The sequence below is a fragment of the Lates calcarifer genome, linkage group LG7_1, assembly GCF_001640805.2.
Source record: "Lates calcarifer isolate ASB-BC8 linkage group LG7_1, TLL_Latcal_v3, whole genome shotgun sequence".
Taxonomy (NCBI): Eukaryota; Metazoa; Chordata; class Actinopteri; family Centropomidae; genus Lates; species Lates calcarifer.
Window position 1 is genome coordinate 20,280,523 of NC_066839.1, and position 19,632 is coordinate 20,300,154.

Consider the following 19,632-nt stretch of genomic DNA (forward strand, 5'->3'; position numbering starts at 1 on the left):
CCTGAGCTACAAAGAGAAAGACGAGGAAGCTGAGAAAGCACTGATGCTGTAATTGGATTGGAGAGTTTGAATTTTTAAAATCAGTTTTCTTCCTCTTACTCTGCTCAGGAGCTTTGGGTATAACTGACACTTGTTAACAACAGTCAGGTCTCCCAAGCATGTTTGTTTATGCAAATAAGTCTACATGTGCAGCTGAAATTGACTTTCATCTATGTAAACTTAATGTCTGAGTGACTTATGATAGTTTTATGCACACACTGATGGTGCAGTCTGCTATAATGATGCTCTAGTATAATACTTAATAAGCAACTGAATGAATGATGAGATAATAGAATGGTCATAAATGCTGGGATTAAAGCAAACGCTACTTTTTTTTTTTTTTTTTTTTTTTTTTTTTACAAATTCTTTTTGTTTTGAAGGTCACACTTGGGAGGGAGACCAAATTAAAATCAAACATCACCTTGATAGGTTGTGACATATAGTCCAGATTTTATGGTATTTGTAATTTGGTTAAAATTGACAGCATACACTTAGTTCTTATCTGTAGTTGGTAACATACTGAATGTATTGACTTGGTTCTCTCCCAAAATATTTCCATGAATGTAGGTGGTATATGCATCACAACACTGTTCATCACAGCAGCCTACAACAACACTGACACCGTGTTATTTAATGGGCATGCATCTGTCCTCAGAGCTTCAAGGAGTATTACCACTTATGATAAGAGCTCATCCATAGAAATATATAAATCACAAACTTTCCACTTTTTTTGGGTCATTTTTGTACGCACTTAGAGAAAGGAATACTAAACACATAAAATGCAAGAATAGATGCAAACTGACTGAACTGGGCAAGATTTTATTCAGCAGGTTCTTGTTTTTATAGCGGGCTACATTAGTAATTATTAATATTATGCAATGTTATATTAATATGTGGTCTTGGTATTTATTTAATACATTAATGTGGATTTATATTTGATATTTTCTTATTATGTTAATTTCAATATGAATTATTTCATAATTCCATTATAGTCTCTGAAGTATTAGAAATGTTTTATGAAAATAGATGAATTATGAAGCAAAAGGTGTTTCTATCATATATAATGTTTATTGTATGATATGACTCTGCCACTTCTACCTTTCTACCATTTTGTCTAACAGTAATTTGACACCGGTAAACAAAGTAGTCGTGACTCCCTCAAAACCAATCCCAATTGAACTAAAATCCACGGGCAACCAATGAAATTGCAGAACTGTTTGAAATGAACGCTAAGATAGCCAATCAACAGGCTTCGCGCCTTCCTGGTCACTGGTGGATTTTGCCCAGAAAGGGAGGGAGAACGAGCTCTACGTCAAACGTTAGCGGAGTTCGTTTTTAAAATATAAAATAAATTTATTAATTCCTCATCTTTTGAAGGGATATTCTATTACTTTCACTCACTGGAATTATTCGCATAATACCGAGGTAAGTACATCCGGTCATCGCCTATGTTTATGATGCAAATTAGCAAATCGCTTTATGGTTTCTCTTTGTTAGGAAACTGGTGGTGCTTAGCCGAAGCTAACTCAGGCTGCTGCATAACGGTACTGCAGGCTCGGACTAGTTCCTGGAATCTTAACTTGTTTATGCTGACAACATTTCCCCTTATTATCTCATAGTTTTGTCAGAAATGCTTTATAGTGCTGGCCAGCAGCACTGCGACGTAAACTGTGCCGTTGGACGTGCTATTCGTCAACATCCAGATTAACGATACGCAACCATATGATAGAAATTCGACGGTACGTACAAAGTTAAACTCAATCTTTATGAGACTGTAACGCTAACATTAGCCCTGTTGGCTATTCAGCTGCCTGCGCACCGTGTATTTTAGAAGTGTTTGCTGGGATACCGTCACTAAATGTAGTCCTGTCTAACTTATTCATTTGCCTTAATGGGTCTCTTTGGCGGATGCGTTTGGTTTCCTCACCAACACTGTTTGAATGCATGACGTTTTCCCTCCTTCGAGTTAACAACGCTATCGTTAGCCGCATTTCGTTAAAGAAACAGCTCTTATACATTATAACTGAGTTTCTGCATAAATAAAATACTATTATTTAGAAAGACAAAATAAAGTCCCATTCATGTGTCGAGCAGGAACATGTATTAACTTTATGTTCCTAAGAGTTAAACGTTAAAGCGCTGGGAGGCGATTGTGTACCTCTCTTAAACCGAGGCAGAGAAGTTTACCAGACGTAAATTTACAAAGCCAAACCAGTCACCCTGAGCCTTAAAGTCCTTTCTCTTGTGATACGGAAAAGAGCTGTTTGAAAACTCTTCCGATAAGGCATAAATGTCATCTTTGTGTCACTTGTCGTCGTTTGTTTTCGATTGTGGTGTGGGCTCATTATTGCCCCTTGTGGCCCTTCGGGTAAAACGCAGACTACAATTGCGGCTTTCACCAACCGTCAAGTACCGCTGGCCCTCCGACCTCAAGGGACAGTCATGGGCCAGTTACAGTTTAGTGCACCATAATGAGGAGAAGAAAACGCAACACATGAAAATTCACTTGGCCAAGCGATACAGTGGTGAAATTTATGCTTAATCGTTAGTGTTGTCCATCAATATTTGTCAGTCTGGCAAGAGAAAACACATTAAGGATGAGCTAGTTTTACAAATGTATGTCTGGTGAATTAGCCCATTCCCGTTTAAGAGCAGCGCGTATGCCCATCTCGGCGATTTTCTATGGGACTTTGAGGACTAAAGTACACTTAAAACACAATAATATCACCTTCGTGGATTTTGCGACTTTACAGCTGATTAATTCTCACTGGATGGCGCATCAATATAGAAGTGAAGTTTATGTTATGAGTTAGCTGCGCCTTTTCCTTTGCGCACCCAAGAAAACGGTGTTGGCTGTCTTACCCATATGCAAGTTAAATAACATGATGCTGCTGTGTTAACTCAACAGGTTAACGCATCTTTAGTGGGAGTTTACAATTTAATTCACACGTTACATTTTAAAGGAAATTGCATACTTGGTGGAGCTTTCAGCTCAAAGGGAGGATGTCTGCATGACTTATGTTTAAAAACTCCACCCACGTTAGAGTCGGATCCTGTCATCAGTTCAGTCTCAGGTCTGATGGGAAACTCTCATCAGTCACGATTCAGCCCTGACTTCCACATCCCATATGAAACTGGGAAGACAAGCCTGGAGAGCAGCACAGGGACTTACTTTGGGTGTGTTTTTACTGAGGTGTTTTCACTCAGGTGTGTTGGATTTTTGTGTTTTTCAGGATTATATCAGTTACAAGTGGACTAGAGGTTGGACTTTAAAATACAGCAGAGTGGTTTAGTAGTCAACAAACTCATGTTGTCAGGTTTAGCTGTAAAGTCTGTAGCTTTATTTAAAATTCCAGGTGGACAATGAAGGGCAAAAAGCACACCCTGAACAACAAAGTAAACATCAAAATAGTTTCTGTGTTCTACCTGCCATTTACTGAAGCACAGTGCTGTGTTAACCACTGGAATTTTAATTAGCAAGGCTGCTGACAGGAGGCTGTCAATATGGTATGTGGCTAAAATTTGCTTTGCTGGAACCAAAGTCAGTTGTGCCGAATATGTTAAAGTCAGAGCTTGCATCCTTCCAGTAACCTGATTTGTTGTTAAAGTGATACTAAATCAACATATTGTAATGCTTCCTCTGTGTTCTTGCTGGCAGTGGCAAGATGAGATGGAAATGCATTTCAGACTAACAAGATTAACAGAAACTTGTCATTTGTCTGTGTTAATATAGACTCTTATGAATGAGCTGTGTTTAAGTATGTTGGTAGTTTGACTTCACATTTAATTGCTTTTCAGCTGGTAGTTATTTAAGTGCTGTTTCTACAGAGTGGAAGAATTTCATATTGGTCCACAGAATTCAATGACTGTACAGTAGTCAAACCGACCAGTCGTTATCTCCATTTTATGAGCCTAGCTAAATTTTATAGCATCCTCAAACTGGCTGCTAGAGTTGGCAAACTTAACAGCCACAACCACAGTGAAGTACACTATCATTAGTAGCTGGCCTAAAACCCCTTGCCTGGTTGGCTGTGACTTGAATGGCACAACTTTTTCAGACAGACAGCTTTGGGTAAACCTAGCAGGGACAGACCTGTCAGCAGTTCTGCAGTAGTGTGGTGGTTTTCTAGACACTGAGCCTCCCTGGTCACTAATGTTCCATAATGCTGACCTTGCCTGGCCCACCTCATTGTGTCCAGTGCTGCATAGTACTAGGAGTTTGCTTATGTAGGTTTCCTGGCCTCTCAAAATGTTGGTATGGTTGTAAACTAAGAAGGTGTACAGTTTGATGTGATGTTTAAACACAGACACATAAACCTGCATAAAAGCAGAACAGATAGAGGTGGTGGTTGATACTCTCATGATTTAAATTAAAAATAGATATTTAAATGTTGTAGTTCAGATTTCAGAGCAGTTGACCTCAAATACTGTGATAATTTGTTAGCTAACCCACTCAAAACTTTAAGGAGGTGTGAATACACTGTTCAAAGAGGCAGCAACATGTTGACGGTTGCAGCATAGACTTTATTCCATAAGCTGATCTGTAGATTTCTGCACTAGTGTGCCTTCCTCGAAACTTAAAGCAAAGCAAGTCACATCATATGTAAAGCCTCACAAGACCGTTAGTGTCAAAATAATTACAAAAATATAATATTACAAAATACATGCATGTATGCATGTACATACAGTAAACAATATAAAGTAGGACATATTTTCCCAAAGAGGAAACATCAGAAACATCAATGAAATGGGTGAAATGAAACTCCAACATAAACATCAAAACCCAATAATACAGGAGCACAAAGAATACAGATGTATAAGAAATATACAGAAATTGGTCTATAGATAAGTACTCTCTAAATAAACCATTTGACAGTAGAAAATACAAAATAGACAAGAAAACCATAGCAAAAACAAAACAAACAAAAACAAAAAACCAAAACAAAACAAAAAACAAATGAGAAGAGTAGGGGTAGTAGTAGAGGATTCCAAACAACTCTAAAGCAGGTTGAGAATCTTCATCGTGGACATTTAGCAGGACAGGTGGTTGACAAAAATAGTATTTTAACTGTTGTGTTTTTAGTGAAAGTATGACCACCTTGCTGCATCACACATCTGCCAATTTAGTTTCACACATCAACAAACACAATTAAATTAGCAAAGCATGTTCAGTTGACTTTCCCCAGGGGTTTTGCTCCGGACTGTTAATGTAGCTGTGTGTTATATTGTGGCCATGTTGTGGTAAGGTCTTCTGTACCTACTTGCTCCAATCCTCACCCTGTGCCTGAAATTTTGAGATGCCTCTATCATTGTCATTCAGGCAAGTTGTTGAAGTTTAAGCTCTTGCTGTGGATTCTAGTGATAGAAAGGCCGGGTGTAGTGACAGTGTCTGTCATTGTTTTATATTATCCCTCTTCACTGTACTTAACACTGGCAAATAAAATTTGCAGTGAAGTGAAGCACCCAGTTTACACAGATTTTGATCAATTCAGTAAACCCTCCTCTGTTTCCCATCCTACATTTTCCTACTTTTTCTCTTGTCTTCTGTCTGTCTGCTCTCACATCTTTGCTCTCCTTTATCTCTTGCCCTCCCTCTTTCACTTTCTCTTCCCTGCTCTTCTACTCTTATGCTTTATCTCTTGTGTCTGACTATTTTTCAGGTCAATGAAGATGCCTACTGTGAAATACCAGAGAGGGGACACAGTGATGGGCCGCTGGCCCGGCAGCAGCCTGTACTACGAAGTGAAGGTGCTGCGCTTTGATGCCAAAAGTCAGCTCTACACTGTGATCTACAAGGATGGTACTGAGCTGGAGCTTAAGGAGCAAGACATCAAGGTAAGACCAAACTTCTCTCTGTCTTCACACAGTCTCAATGTAAACAGTTTTGTGTTAAGCAGTTTGGTTTATTTCTATGTTCAGGTTAGTTCTTTAGGTTGTCAGCTATAAAGATTGTCAGTTAACAAAGTCATATAAAAGATTATATTAAAGTCAGCTCAAACTTAGTTGTTGACTTAATAACTAAAGCATATGACATATGGCTTGATTATCAAATTTGGAGACATGCCATTCAACAGCAGAGGCATGGTGGAGAACGTTTCTTGACCCTGCTCTGTAAAAGTTTCTTTGTTATGTATACAGGGCTCCAGATTGTGACCAATTAGTTGCATTTTGCAACCATTTTTGGAAGCAATGCGACTAAATTTTACGGGTAGGAGTACCTGTGCAACTTGCAGATATTCCCCCAAGTGTCCAGTGTTACCTAAACACTGTTTTATTTATAATGGCTGCTCCTCTGTCCTCTCTATCTGTGGTGGAAGCTGCATTCTCAGTGTGTGCTATCTGTATGTAATCTAACTGGTTAGTTTACCGCTAATCTTAAAATGTGGCAAATTCCTGAAAAACTTTGATAAGACAAACCAGCACTTGACATTTTAGATTTCTTTCCAGTGAGGTATTGAGTTACAGTGATTTTACTGTTATGCAAAATGTGGTGATAGCCATCTCTACAGCTGGTTTGTGGCTTCGCCCTGTCAAATCACTGTTCAGATCACTTCACTGTATCACTTGATTTAACCAGTGATATTTTGTGGGGGGTTTTTTATTGCACACATTGCAATCACTCTTAAAAATGAGAAGGATTACTTTATTTCTCATTCATGTAGATTTTAATACTTTTCCCTTCAAATTAAAACAAGCACTTGTCTGTTTATTACCAAAACATTTATTAGTAATATAGTAAACATGGGAAAAAAAATGGAATATGTTGCATCGAATGTCGATTTAAGCAGTCCTCCTAACTTTTGGGCTGGTGCTCCTAAAATTTTTAGTAAGAAGCACCAGTGCTACAAGAGGAAAAATTTAGTCTGGGGCCCTGCTATACATACTTTTTATGCATATAAAAATGCATTAGCTAAATGTATTTTTAGTATCTCATTTCAGCATTTCTCTTTGTAGTTCAGCTCCAAAACAAACTATCAGTGACTGTTGCAAGTGGTTGAAATCTTTTCCTATGTTTCAATTGGTGTTTTTCTTCAGAGTGCTGCTGGTTTCCAGACCCGCTCACGGTCCCGCTCCCGTTCTCGATCACCAGGCCGTCGTCGCAGCCGGTCCCGCTCCCCAGCAAGGACAACGCGACGCTCGTCCTCTCGTACAGCGGCGGTTGTCGCTGCTGCAGCTATAACAGACAGCGTGCCGCCTTCTCGTAGGGACACAAAACTGAAGGATACATTGGAAGTTAGACTCAGCCCCCTGGTAAGTGCCATTTCTCACTCTGAGTGCAAATGATGCTGGAGGAAACAGGAGGATATCATCAGAAAGAATGTGCGTCTCTTTATTTCCAATACTTAGCAAACTGTATTTACGAAGATGTGTGGTCACTGTCATTTCACTATACTGTTTTGAATGACTGTTACAGACTAATGTGGCCATACAAAATATCCTGGATACAGCAGTCAGTTGAAACTGTGTTTGGGCCCACTAAATACTGTAATCACAAAGACAGTAAAGACTATCCTTGTGGCTTTTTGGTAATCAATTACGTCCATCCATCCATCTACTATCTATACCACTTATGCTTAAGGGTCACTGGGGCGCTGGAGCCAATTAATTCATTACAATTCCATTAAGAAGATGGAAACACAGAAATGTCACTGTAGATGAGACATAACAAATAATTCCCTGTTAAAAGTCTTGGTCAGGTACAACTAATTAAAGTTGTGCAATTAATTGATTTTAAGAAGGCATGCAATTGTCTGGTAGTGTGAAATTCATCGTCAGCTGTCCTAAATCATCAGTACCTTGTCATTGTGAGAAAACGTGTCTGTTACTTTCTCTCTGATTTTGGATTTTAAGCATAACACAGTCCACGTTCCCCGTGTCTGGTCCTCACGTTGTTTTTTCCCCCCTTTTTGTCTCCATCTCCATCAATCTCCCTCCATTGTTTGATGGGCAGCAACAGACAAAGGCAGCTGAGAACAATAGCAACAATAAACATGAAAAGAAAGAAGAGAAACAAAAAGAGGAAAATAACATGGCTAACAAAGTAAATGAGGTGAGTTCTATCTTGTAATTAAAGAAAACTGTGGAAAACTGTCGAGAACTTGAAAGTGTCACATTGTGGAAAAGTGTATTTTCTTAAATGAGTGGTACAATTATCCAGTGATAGTTTACAGTGACATTGCCCAGCTACTGTCAATGCACATGTGTACACAAAACAAATCCATCCAACACACTCAGGAAAAAGTCTGTTTGTGTGTTTGGAAAGCATTTATGCCTGTTTTTATTCCAGCTTTTTTATCTCTGTATCTTTCTTGAATTGAAATGAGTTTTACATAAAAGGTAGATGGTATTACAACAATATACAAAAAAACAAACAAAAAAAAAAAAACCTTGTGTTCCAGGCACACTTGCTTCTGATATTGAATGGGCTTTGAGGCTGGTTAAAGCTAATGGAATGTCATGATGTACGCATGTTGGGGGTGCTGTGAGAGGCTCCCACCCACAAGATCATGCTTCAGTTGGTCAGTCACATGTCATACAAGCACGTGTCTCCTCTTTACTCTCCCTGCTTTTGGGATTTTCTGGAATTTTCTCACAGCTTTGCAGGGTCCTACATGTAGACAAAGTCTTACAATGATAGACACTGAAGCTTCTTCTTTGTTCTTATCTGGGCCCTGAGAAGGATTTGAGACTTGGATTCAGCTAGCTAAAGTCATTGTTGGTGGTTATGTGACCTTTAGTCCTGGATAGAACTACCTTCAATAGGAAGATTTCTGTAGGAAAACGTGGAACTCCTTCCTAGCTTTGGGAAAGTATTTCTTTCAGATAACAGAAAAGGTTAACTGTCAAGGTCACTTCATGAACAGATTAAAAAATTCAAAAAGAAAAAAAAAAAACTTTTTGAGTAAAGTGGAGAGGGTGACTGACCAAAAAAGTTTCAGTAACTCAAGTCCCCAGTAGCTGTTAATTAATGGATGATGAGATCTCTTTGGCTCATACTTTCAGATAAAATTGCATCTTAGCACATGTTTAATTTGTGTATTAAGAAATCTGATCTGATGGCTTATTACTCAAGACCAGTAATACCAACACATGTTTCAAATATTATGAATAAGCCCACTTAAAAGCAGAGAAAGTTTGTCTAAATAATTAACTGCCACTTATATTTCATATAATTGTGGACTAAACACATATGATTTTTTATTTACTACAATTTTTACTCCCTATATTATTGCTGTTTCAGTCCTCAGTCTTCATAAACTTTACTTGACAAAGATCTGAGAACTGAAACATCATCAATAAAGTGAGGTTAACTGATGCACAATGTGTGAGATTCTTAGTTTTCTAATCAGTTGTTTTTGATTTGCTGTTGTTGTCACTAAGTCTTAATTGTGTGCAAGAACTTTGAAATTGCACCCCCACATTTTGTGCAACTTTTGAGTTTTAATTGTATGATTTTAATAATCCAAAATACTAAAGAAGCCTAAATCTTTCTTCAGACGTCCGAAGCAAAGGTAGAGGCAGAGCCGGCCCGTTACAATCTGCGCCGCAGGAAGGACGATGGAGGTGCCAAACCTGCTGCAGCTGAACCAGAGCAACAGGAGGAGGTGGCAGCCAAGATGGCTGCAACTCTTACTGCCACCCTCTCTACCCCACTTGACTTTGGAGGGAAGTTAGGTGGGTTACAGCATGGACAGGAAATCAAGTTCATGTCTCATGCAGCTAGTAGCCTGGGGCACCAGAGTCTTCCAGAGTTTAATTTATGGCCAGACAGATTACAACTTTGTACAACTCAGTTATTGATTACGAGCACAAAAATGTAATGAGTCATATTTATGTTTATCATTTATGTATATTCATCATTTCATGTAATCACTGGGATACCTAAACAAACAGAATGTAGCATGAACCCATGGTGTTATGAGAACAGTATGAATTCTGTGCTATCATAAACTATTAGTATCTGTGATGTGTGATTTCCTTCCTCCAGGAGCATACTTCTGGCTGCTCTTTCTGCCAGCCTGGGTTCTCTTCCTGGTTCTCCAAGTCAACCTGGAGGATCCCAGCCTGACCAACTTCCCTCCTCCTCTGCCCCCTCTTGAAGCCCTCTTGGATGTCCAGGCCTTTGGCTTTGTCATCCTCTGGATCTTATTCCAGGCTGTGCTCTACATCCTGCCTGTTGGAAAGGTGAGTTAGAAGATCTGAGAACCCTACATGCAATAGTGTGTAACATCTCCATACAGTATTTCTGGGCTAGTCTCCCTCAGTCTGCGGGTTTCTGCATGTAACCCAAAGGTTTGGATCCACTGAGAGCACACAGACTGCAAATGCACCAGACAAGTAAACTGGATGCTTGTTTCATGCACTGAACGTATATATTGTTTATTTTCCGTCTTCTGTCCTGCTCTTATTGCGCTATATGTACATTTTTGCCATTGGCACAGAGCCAACATTAGCATTTACAGCAGTTTACTTAACAAGAGCTTCAGCCATTGCTGCATTTACGAAACAGGACGTTAGAATACACCCTCTGGGCAGCTTTACTTCCTCATCCACCCATGTTGGACAGAGGGTAGACTGGACGCTACAATGACTCACTATTACAAAACGGTAGAGTTAGGACGGGCTGCAGCTACCTGGTTAGCATGCTAATTTCAGTTGTTCCACTGCTTTACTCTTGGTGAGTAAAGGAATGACGTTTGATGCTGAACACCCAACATTTCTTCTAGACTAGTAAGTAAACAGCTGTTAATGCTAATGTTGGCTATGTAGTGAAAGGAAAAACATGCCTATAGCACTTTTTAAGCAGTTGCACACAAAATTATCCTTTTTTTTTTTTTTTTTTTTTTTTAAACATTTCCATGTTGCCCAGCCAGCTATAACAAACAAAAGGATGCTTTTTTTTTTTTTTTTTGCACACGTGTAGAACATATCCACATATGCATAACCCTGTTGGTGGTAGTGGAAGCGTGTCCACATGTGTTTGAGGGCAAGTAGAAATGTTGAGTCGACCAGGTCTGTACTCAGTTTGTACTATTTACTGTACAGGAAAGTCATGTGAACTGGCACATGACTTTTTCAGTTTAATAGCTCTGGCATGAGACACAAATTGGATTAATTATCAGGAATAGCAGTTAATGAGATACTCCACAGGATGAAGCAAGCTCTTGATGTTTGTCTCCTGGGTCATCTCTTCCTCCTAATATCTTGAACTAACTGAGATTACTCTCTGCTCACCCAAATGATGAACTCTATACACTCAAATTACATTTTCTGTGTTTAGTTTTTCAGTTGAAGTGCTGTTTTCTTCTAACACCAGATAAAAAGCTGTGGGTCTTTCATCCTCAGTGTCCTACTCCCATTCAAAAATCACTACAGTATTAAAGTGAGATCCTCTTGTTGATCTTTACAATAAAAAATTGACCTGATGTTTAAAATGGATTGAAATCTTTCAGGGAAGCTTGTGAGCAAAATGTCCTGATCAGTAGACTACTTCTCCACTGAATGAAAATGTACTTTGTCGGCTGTAAATTCCATTGTTATTTTCTCTGTTTCTCTCTGTAGTTGAGTGAGGGCATGCCACTGAGGTCTGGGGAGAGGCTGAAGTACAGAACCAATGGTAAGACTGTGTGAGGTAATTTCCCTGTAACAGAGGCACTTTAACCCTTAGTTTAACTAATGATTTCATTTTGTTTGTGGCATTAAGTGCATATGGAAGCACCACCTGTTTTCACTACATTACCTGATGTTTGGCTACTAATTGTGAAGTGCCAGCTCATCTATTACTGTAAACTGATCACTATACACTTTGGAGCATTAAGTTATCATCATTAAGGAGACATGATTTGCTGTCATATTTTACGTTACACACTAATTTGACAACCCTTTGAAACAGTTTCAGCACAAAGTGAACATTAGAAACTCCATGGTAAAAGGATTTATCACAGGGCTGATGTGTTAGACTTCATCAGTTTTCGCTAGATGTACCTAATAAACTGCCAAACTAGTGTATATATTTTTATACTTTGTCTCTTTGTTGTTTTAATAGAATTTCAAGCAGTTTGCTTTTTGTCTCCTACATTTCATCTTTTTTCCCTCTCTCTCTCTGTTTCTCCATGTGTTTCTCCAAACGGCTCTGTGTCCTAACAGGTTTCTTTGCCATTGTGGTGAGTGCTGTGGCAGTGGCAGCAGCAGTGTACCAGGGTGTTGACCTCACCTACATCCACAGCCATTTCCTGCAGCTAGCTGTGGCCTCCTTCCTCATCTCCGTCCTTCTAAGCGTCTACCTGTACGTCCGCTCTCGCTACACTTCCCCAGAGCAGCTGGCACTGGGAGGGAACTCTGGTAAGCAGCAAGATCCAGAGTTACTGATCAGATACTATCTGCTGTGCCTGTTTTTAGAGATGCACCAATTGCAATTTTCTGACAACATACTCAAACATTTTTACAACTCGTCTTTAATATCTTCTTTAACTTGGGCGTGTTCAGTGGGGTGATGGTGTTTTAAGTGTTGCTACAAACTGTTTTTGTGGTTATTCCTCTGTGGTTTACTTTAGCCTCACAGGTGTTTGAGGCCTATAAATTAATTAAATTGCTAACTTGTGTCTTTTTCACTCACTGTGAAGAATCTCCTCTTATGTTGTGTGGCTGTGGCTGTGGCTGTGTCTCTGCCACTGCGTGTAATGTGAACCATCACGTGGTGCTATGACTGTACATGCACCAGTTGGACATGTATGAGATTGATTTCTGCTTTAAATTTGCACAGTTGTCAGATTTCTTTTCTCTCCCTGTTTCTCCAGGAAATGTTGTTTATGACTTTTTCAAAGGACGTGAGCTCAATCCTCGCATCAAAGACTTTGATCTGAAATTCTTCTGTGAGATGCGTCCTGGACTGATAGGCTGGGTGAGTTGTCACGAGACACCAAAGCATTTGTTTCAAAAGTACATTTTGTGAGCACTCAAAGTAAGATGTTATCATAATTATTACAGGCAAAACAAACCTTTCTGTATTGTTATAGCAAGCTACTATGACTGTACGTCAAAATTGCTTATATATAATGACTGATATGTCTTGATTTTCAAAATGTACTTGTAAGTTGCTAATTGTAGAGCTGTCGTATAACTCATTGACCATCTTTAATGTTAATATTTGAAGAAAGTCTCCATCTTTGTCTCCTCAAATTGTTCTGGATAACTGGGAAACATTTGTAATGAATATGGATTTTATCTGTCTCTGATCGTTCAGTGTTTGATCAACTTTGCGATGGCGCTAGCTGAGATGAAGAAGCAAGGTCTGGATGCACCATCAAACCCCATGATCCTTGTGAACCTCTTCCAGCTACTTTACGTGGTGGATGGCCTCTGGAACGAGGTACGCTCAACATAGCACAAGATAAAAATGTGTTACAACCCAAGACATTTTCTCAAAAATAACACCTAAAGGGAATTAGATAAAACACATAATGAGATGCTTGATCAGGTAAAGAACTTATAAAACCACCACACTTCATGAAACAGAATTTGTTCAGACCAAATGAATAATGACAGAATGTGTCTTTGTCTCCTCAGGAAGCCATCCTGACCACTATGGACTTGATGCATGATGGTTTTGGCTTCATGTTGGCTTTTGGTGATCTGGTGTGGGTTCCCTTCACTTATACCATGCAGAGTTATTACCTGGTCAGCCACCCCAACCCGCTGAGCCTCCCAGCACTGACAGCCATCGTCATACTCAAACGTGAGTAGGAGCAGAGCCAAGATGGATTATTGAGTTCACATAACTCCATTTACTGATCATTTTTGTTGCTTTATCCATAGTTCTGTTGGAGGACTTCTATGTCTCACTTGTTGTAAAAATAGATGGGACATGTATGGAACCTTTCCAGATGTGTAGCGTTTGATGCTAACGTTTTCTCTCGGTCCCTGTCTTTCAGTCGTTGGCTTCTACATCTTCAGGAAATCCAACTCTGAGAAGAACGCCTTCAGGAGAAATCCATCAGACCCAAAACTGTCTTGTAAGTTCACTTGCAGGAGTAATGCTAATTGTGTCTTTCTCTATTTCCCTCCAAAGTAAAATTACTGAAGGTGGAACAGTCATTAGAGATACTGACACTCAAGCTCTCTAGTTCTTATTCTTATGTCAGAGTTATGTCTGTTACTGGGTTGTTAATAGTGATGGAAACCAGCTGCAGTATGTTGTTAGAGAACACTCAGTGTTAAAATGTTTATCTGTAAGTAGCTGAGATGGAATTAAGTACCTCTGATAAAGTTTGGCATTTACAGAAACCTGTTATAATCATTAATCAGTTTAACTGAAACAACAGGTACTCTTATTAATGTTCCATACAAAACATTGTTTAAAGATCAGATTGATTTCCTACTTTATTTCCTTCTATTTCTTAGTCTGTATTTTTTCCACTCTAACCTCACACTGTCTGTTATTTCCAGATCTGAAAACGATCCCTACAGCTACAGGGAAGAGTCTCCTGGTCTCTGGCTGGTGGGGTGTCGTCCGCCACCCGAACTACCTGGGAGACCTCATCATGGCTCTGGCCTGGTCCCTACCCTGTGGTGAGTTGCACTTTAACCATACTCCAAGGCTGGTTCACACATGAAAATATGGTGTGATAAGGAGCAGTCTATTGTCATGTGTTGTCAGTGAGTATTTGAGAGACTGATAACAGCCAGGGCAATCACATCAGTGCCACTTATCCCATTAAAGCAGGACTCTCCTCATAGGTAGTGGGGGGGCTACACTTTGTAACTTTAGCTGAGCAACAGCGGCCTCTGCTGCCAAAAGTGGTAATTACAGGAATGCGACTCAGACTGCATAGTCCCACTCATTGAATGGCACTTTTGCTGTAACAAACACACCAAACTCCATTTATAATTCTTGATATTTTAAGTTTCCTAGCAGAGTATTGTTTTCATGTCACTATGAACGGGTCTGTCCTAACACACGTCCTAACATCATGCTTGTGGGCCCATTGAAAGTTGAGGTTAAGGTAGAGATTTGAGGTTACTTGGTTTTTGTGGTTATTGTGTGAATCATTGTAATTCCAAATAGAGCTGGTTAGCATAACCAATTAGATGTGTCCACTGATCAAAATAAACTTTGTAATGACAAAACTTCCACAGAACATGACCTTATTTAACAGAATAAAAAGCCTCTGCACAAAGACTTTGTTTTAATTCCATATTCCTCTGTCCTCCTTGTCCTTTCACCATCTGCATCTTCAGGCTTCAGCCACCTCCTGCCGTGGTACTACATGATCTACTTCATCATACTGCTTGTGCACAGAGACTCCCGCGACATGAGTGAGTGCAGGAGGAAGTACGGGTCAGCGTGGGACGAGTACTGCCGAACTGTTCGCTACCGGATCATTCCCCGTGTCTACTGAGGAACCTCATGTTGGACACTTGAGCTGAGGCCTTTTTTGACCCAATATCATGGCTGTGAAGGCTCGCAAAAACAAACAAACAAAAAAAAAACAAATATGAATGGACTAAGTGACTGAATTGACTTTTTTTAGAATCTTTTTTTTTTTTTTTTCCCGTTGTTTGTTTAAACCAAGAATTTTAAAAATCTTTCTGGACTGAAGAAGCTACATTACATTGAAGTTTTAGATGGAAGAAAAAAAGACTCTAATTCTAATTGGTATTATGGACTGTTCAAAGAATTTCCTTAAGAAATATATACTCTAAAATCTTACAAAATGGGAAAACAAAATAAACGCCTCTGCTAGGAATGTCATGTTAGGATGTATATTTTTGTATATACACATTTGTTTTAATACTTAAAGAATAACACACCACTTACTTGTTTTGGAAAGTTTTACGCTTTGCTTCCACGTTCAAAATTACAATATCATCTCGGCTATAATGAATACTTTTGTAAGTACACCTTCAGACTATAATTTTACAGATTGTGTATATTGTGAAGGATGGGATTAAGAATGCTACTTTTTTAAAATAACTTTCTGTACACAGGAACGAGGACTTGTGTTCTTTCTCAGGACCCAGAACTTTGTAAGAAAGTTGAATTAGAAGAAGAAGAAGAGTTTCGTCTTAATAATTTTGTTGTGTATAGTTTTATAGAAAAAAATAGTTTTCACTTGAGAGTGTAAAATGATTTTCGGAGGTTTCAAGAAAAATGCACTAATATGGTAAGGCAGTTTTGTTTTAATCAGTTCCAAAGTGTATTTGATTTGGCTTTGCTACCTCAGGTTCACTCACTGTCTAGCTCTCTCTCCTCTGTGTCCTCTGGGAGGCGGTGTGTGTAATTATGAGTGTGATGTCACTGCTGAAGAGAGGAAAATGAGTGTTAGCAGCCATAATGATCAGCAGCACCTATCCACATCACAGACTGGTCACACTTTTAGAAGGGCAATCCCACCTACTTTCATTTTTGCATTTTTGTAGAATTGATGAAACCATCTGTATTTCTGCAGTGTACTCTCATGAACTGGTTGTTGATTTCCCACTATGGCCACATGAATTTGGTTTTTACCTATATAAGCTTTACCCACCCATGTCATATGATGCATACTGTTTTAATGAAGTTTAGACTGTGACAACATACAGAGCTGTGGACTGTGTTAGCATTTATAATCTGTGCATTTGCAAACCCAAACAAGTATTTTTATGCCTGTGCAGCTTTAGATGAGTACATGAGTAGCAATAAGTATATTTAGGTAGCATTTTTTATGCTTTGCTGACTCAATAACCTGTAAATACATATTTTTTAAATCATGTCATTTTGAGTAAAAGAATTGAAAGTAGTGAAAAAATGATGTTTCAGTAGATATTTAATGTTGCTGTTTATTTTTTTAATTTTGTTTTTAAGTTAACTTTTGACCACTGTAGTTATGTTTACAGCTAGATTTGCCATCTCTGGGCAATTCTTCAAAATATATTAAAAAATGTATTATGATCTGCTACCCTCATTTCCTGACCAGAGAAAGAAATGTTTGATCCATTAGATGCCACCATTCTTTATGCTTCAGGACACATTATGGTGATAGTGTTTTCTTGATGGTGGTAACCCTCTCTCCTTGGTTTGGCAGTCTGTGAGTGGGAAGCAATAAGTTGGATGTATTTTGATATACAGTCCAGACTGTAACTACTTGGACAGTATGCATTTTTCTTTTTTGTTCTTCAGGCTTTGTGCTTCAGCAAATTCATTTTGAAATAAAACGATCAATATGACATTGAAGTGCCAAGAATCTTTTAATTTGAGTAAGTTTACATTAATACAGGGAGAAGTGTGAAACAGAACTTATAACACAGCCCAAAGTTTAGGTGGTGTTAGAGGACATACACATGAAGTTAAACAAAATGATCATGTTTAACATTTTGTGGAAAATCCTTTACTGACTGTCTGAAATCTTCAACCCCTGAAACATCAGAAGACTCTTGTAACTTCCCTGCTGATGCTCTCCCAGAGCCTCCTTGAGCTGATTTATCATGTGGTCTCTGTCCACAGTCTGGTCTCCCGCAAGCTGAATGCAGCTCAGTTGGACTGAGTTCAAGTGAATGACTCGGCCACCTCTGCACCTGAAAGCTGTTTGGTTCCTTGGGCGGTATGTTTAAGATCGTTGTCCTGCTGAATGATGAAACTTTGATCATGTGTTTTGATGGATTTGACTTAATCGGAACACAGATTACTGTGTTGTTGTGTGTGCTTATGCACCGAACAGCAGCCCGGAGTACCTGGTCTTCTTGGAGTCTCTGGGTGGTGTCCTGTAAAGGGTGCCGACTGGGGATTCCATAGTTCTGTTGGAGGACTTCAACGCCTCAGGGCAACGATGGGGAAACCTGGAGGGGTGTGATTGGGAGGAACGGCCTCCCAGATCTGATCCTGAGTGGTGGTTTGTTGTTGGACTTCTGTGCAACTCACACTCACACTACTCAGCCTCCCTGGGAAAGTTTACTCTCTCTCTCTCTCTCTCTCTCTATATATATATATATATATATATATACACATGTGTGTGTGTGTATTAATTTAGCATTAACTTGTTAAAACTGACTGAGTTTGTCCACAGCTCAAGGTGAACACTCAGATTAGTGAACTTGCCTGTCATGTTCAGGTGATAGATTGAAATTTTCAAATACTGCTGCAAACTACAGTGTACAGTCAATACTATCAATCATTTGTTTCAGACATGTTCCCAAATGCTACAGTTACTAATAAACCAGCACATTCACTGTGTCACAACTCCCAGTATTAAAGTGAATATGCTGGTGTGGTTTTTCTTAAATGGATGATTGCTAAATTGAAAATGCTGTGTTGTTTTATCTACCTTAGAGACAAATGTGATCTGAATCCAAGCGAGTGGCTTTAAGTTTGGTCACATTTTCAAGATTAAAACAGTTACATTTTGATCTGTTTATGCATTTCAGGAGATCTCTGTCAGAATCCAGTCATGATCTGGAAAGTGATTAATTCTATCATCTTCTAATTCCTCTGAAGATGAAGAGGTTAACGATTAAATGATACAAAGAATCACATACATGCATTGGAACAAAGCAACTGACAGCTTTTTCTTTCACTTTATAGCTGAAGATTCATCTCCTAGTGTTTTAAGAGGAAGAGGAGAGAAAGAAGAAGGAAGAAAAAATACCCCAAACTTCACTGATGCACACGAAGAGCTCATGGACAGAGACAACAATGATAGAGACACAGACCACAATGCTGAGAATGAGGATGAAGATAAGGGTTACATTGTGTTACGGTGAACAGCTGTGCCATGGGAGGAAAAACAAAAGTGGGACAGAAACATTATTGTGTATACTGCAAAACACCACAAAGTAAAATGGCACAGCATCTAATGTAGAAACGCAACAAACTCAAAGAAGAACCAAATGAGGGTGTTATGCAGTGCCCTTCAAAGCTGCATCTTATGAAGATGACAAAATGGTTTTATTTTCTCATTGGAAAAAGGAGTGAGAACAGTGAAATACTGGACAGCAATGAGCATGTTTTTACAAGACAGAATTCACAATCCCATCATCGAGGTACAGACTGAGGAAGTATGCTGCTGCAAATGGAGGAAGGAGGCCTGAAACACTCATGTCAACCCAGCTGAGGAAACATGTGGCTACAATGAGTCAGATAATGAACCTGAAAGAAAATGAACTGGATCAGCTAAATTCACTGGGCATGATATGAATATTACCAGCTAACAGAAAACACAGTCCAGTTTGCAAAAATAATCAAGCTTCTAATGGCAGTAGAATTTGGAGCTGAAGTCTTCAAAGGCAGATCTCTTGACAAAATTGACTTAGGCTTAGAAAGTGAGTTTGAAATAGATGGTTTGTTTATAATGAAGTCAGGGTGAAACAGAATGTGTTGTTCTTTGTTCTTCTTGAAATATGAAAATGAAAATTGAGAGATGAATTTATCCGTCCGTGATAAATCTTTTGATGAAGCTGAAGACTTAGATGGTATGAACTCATCTGTTCAAATTCCAAGGTCCAGAGTCTAAATCCCAAACATATTCATTTTATTGTGACATAGAACAAAGAATACACACCACATTGAGGCTAAACTCGATAAGTATTCAGCACTTGATGCTTTAAATCTCTAATTCACTT

General features: G+C 39.0%; 1 protein-coding gene across 2 annotated transcripts; it reads left to right on the forward strand.

Annotated features, from left to right (window-relative positions):
* The first annotated feature begins 1,309 nt into the window (after positions 1–1,309).
* lbr (lamin B receptor) lies at positions 1,310–17,244 on the forward strand. Of its 2 annotated transcripts, none has more exons than XM_018703381.1 (14): positions 1,310–1,464; positions 5,700–5,874; positions 7,075–7,290; positions 7,991–8,089; positions 9,537–9,714; positions 10,028–10,224; positions 11,602–11,656; positions 12,187–12,381; positions 12,837–12,940; positions 13,283–13,408; positions 13,606–13,774; positions 13,971–14,051; positions 14,485–14,607; positions 15,277–17,244. In XM_018703381.1, the coding sequence occupies exons 2-14, from the start codon at positions 5,704–5,706 to the stop codon at positions 15,435–15,437; spliced, it is 1,875 nt and encodes a 624-aa protein (XP_018558897.1). In that variant the 5' UTR covers positions 1,310–1,464; positions 5,700–5,703; the 3' UTR covers positions 15,438–17,244. The 2 variants fall into 2 exon arrangements, with proteins under 2 accessions (XP_018558897.1, XP_018558896.1); XM_018703380.2 differs by lacking the exon at positions 1,310–1,464 and adding an exon at positions 1,559–1,778.
* The last annotated feature ends 2,388 nt before the right edge of the window (positions 17,245–19,632 follow it).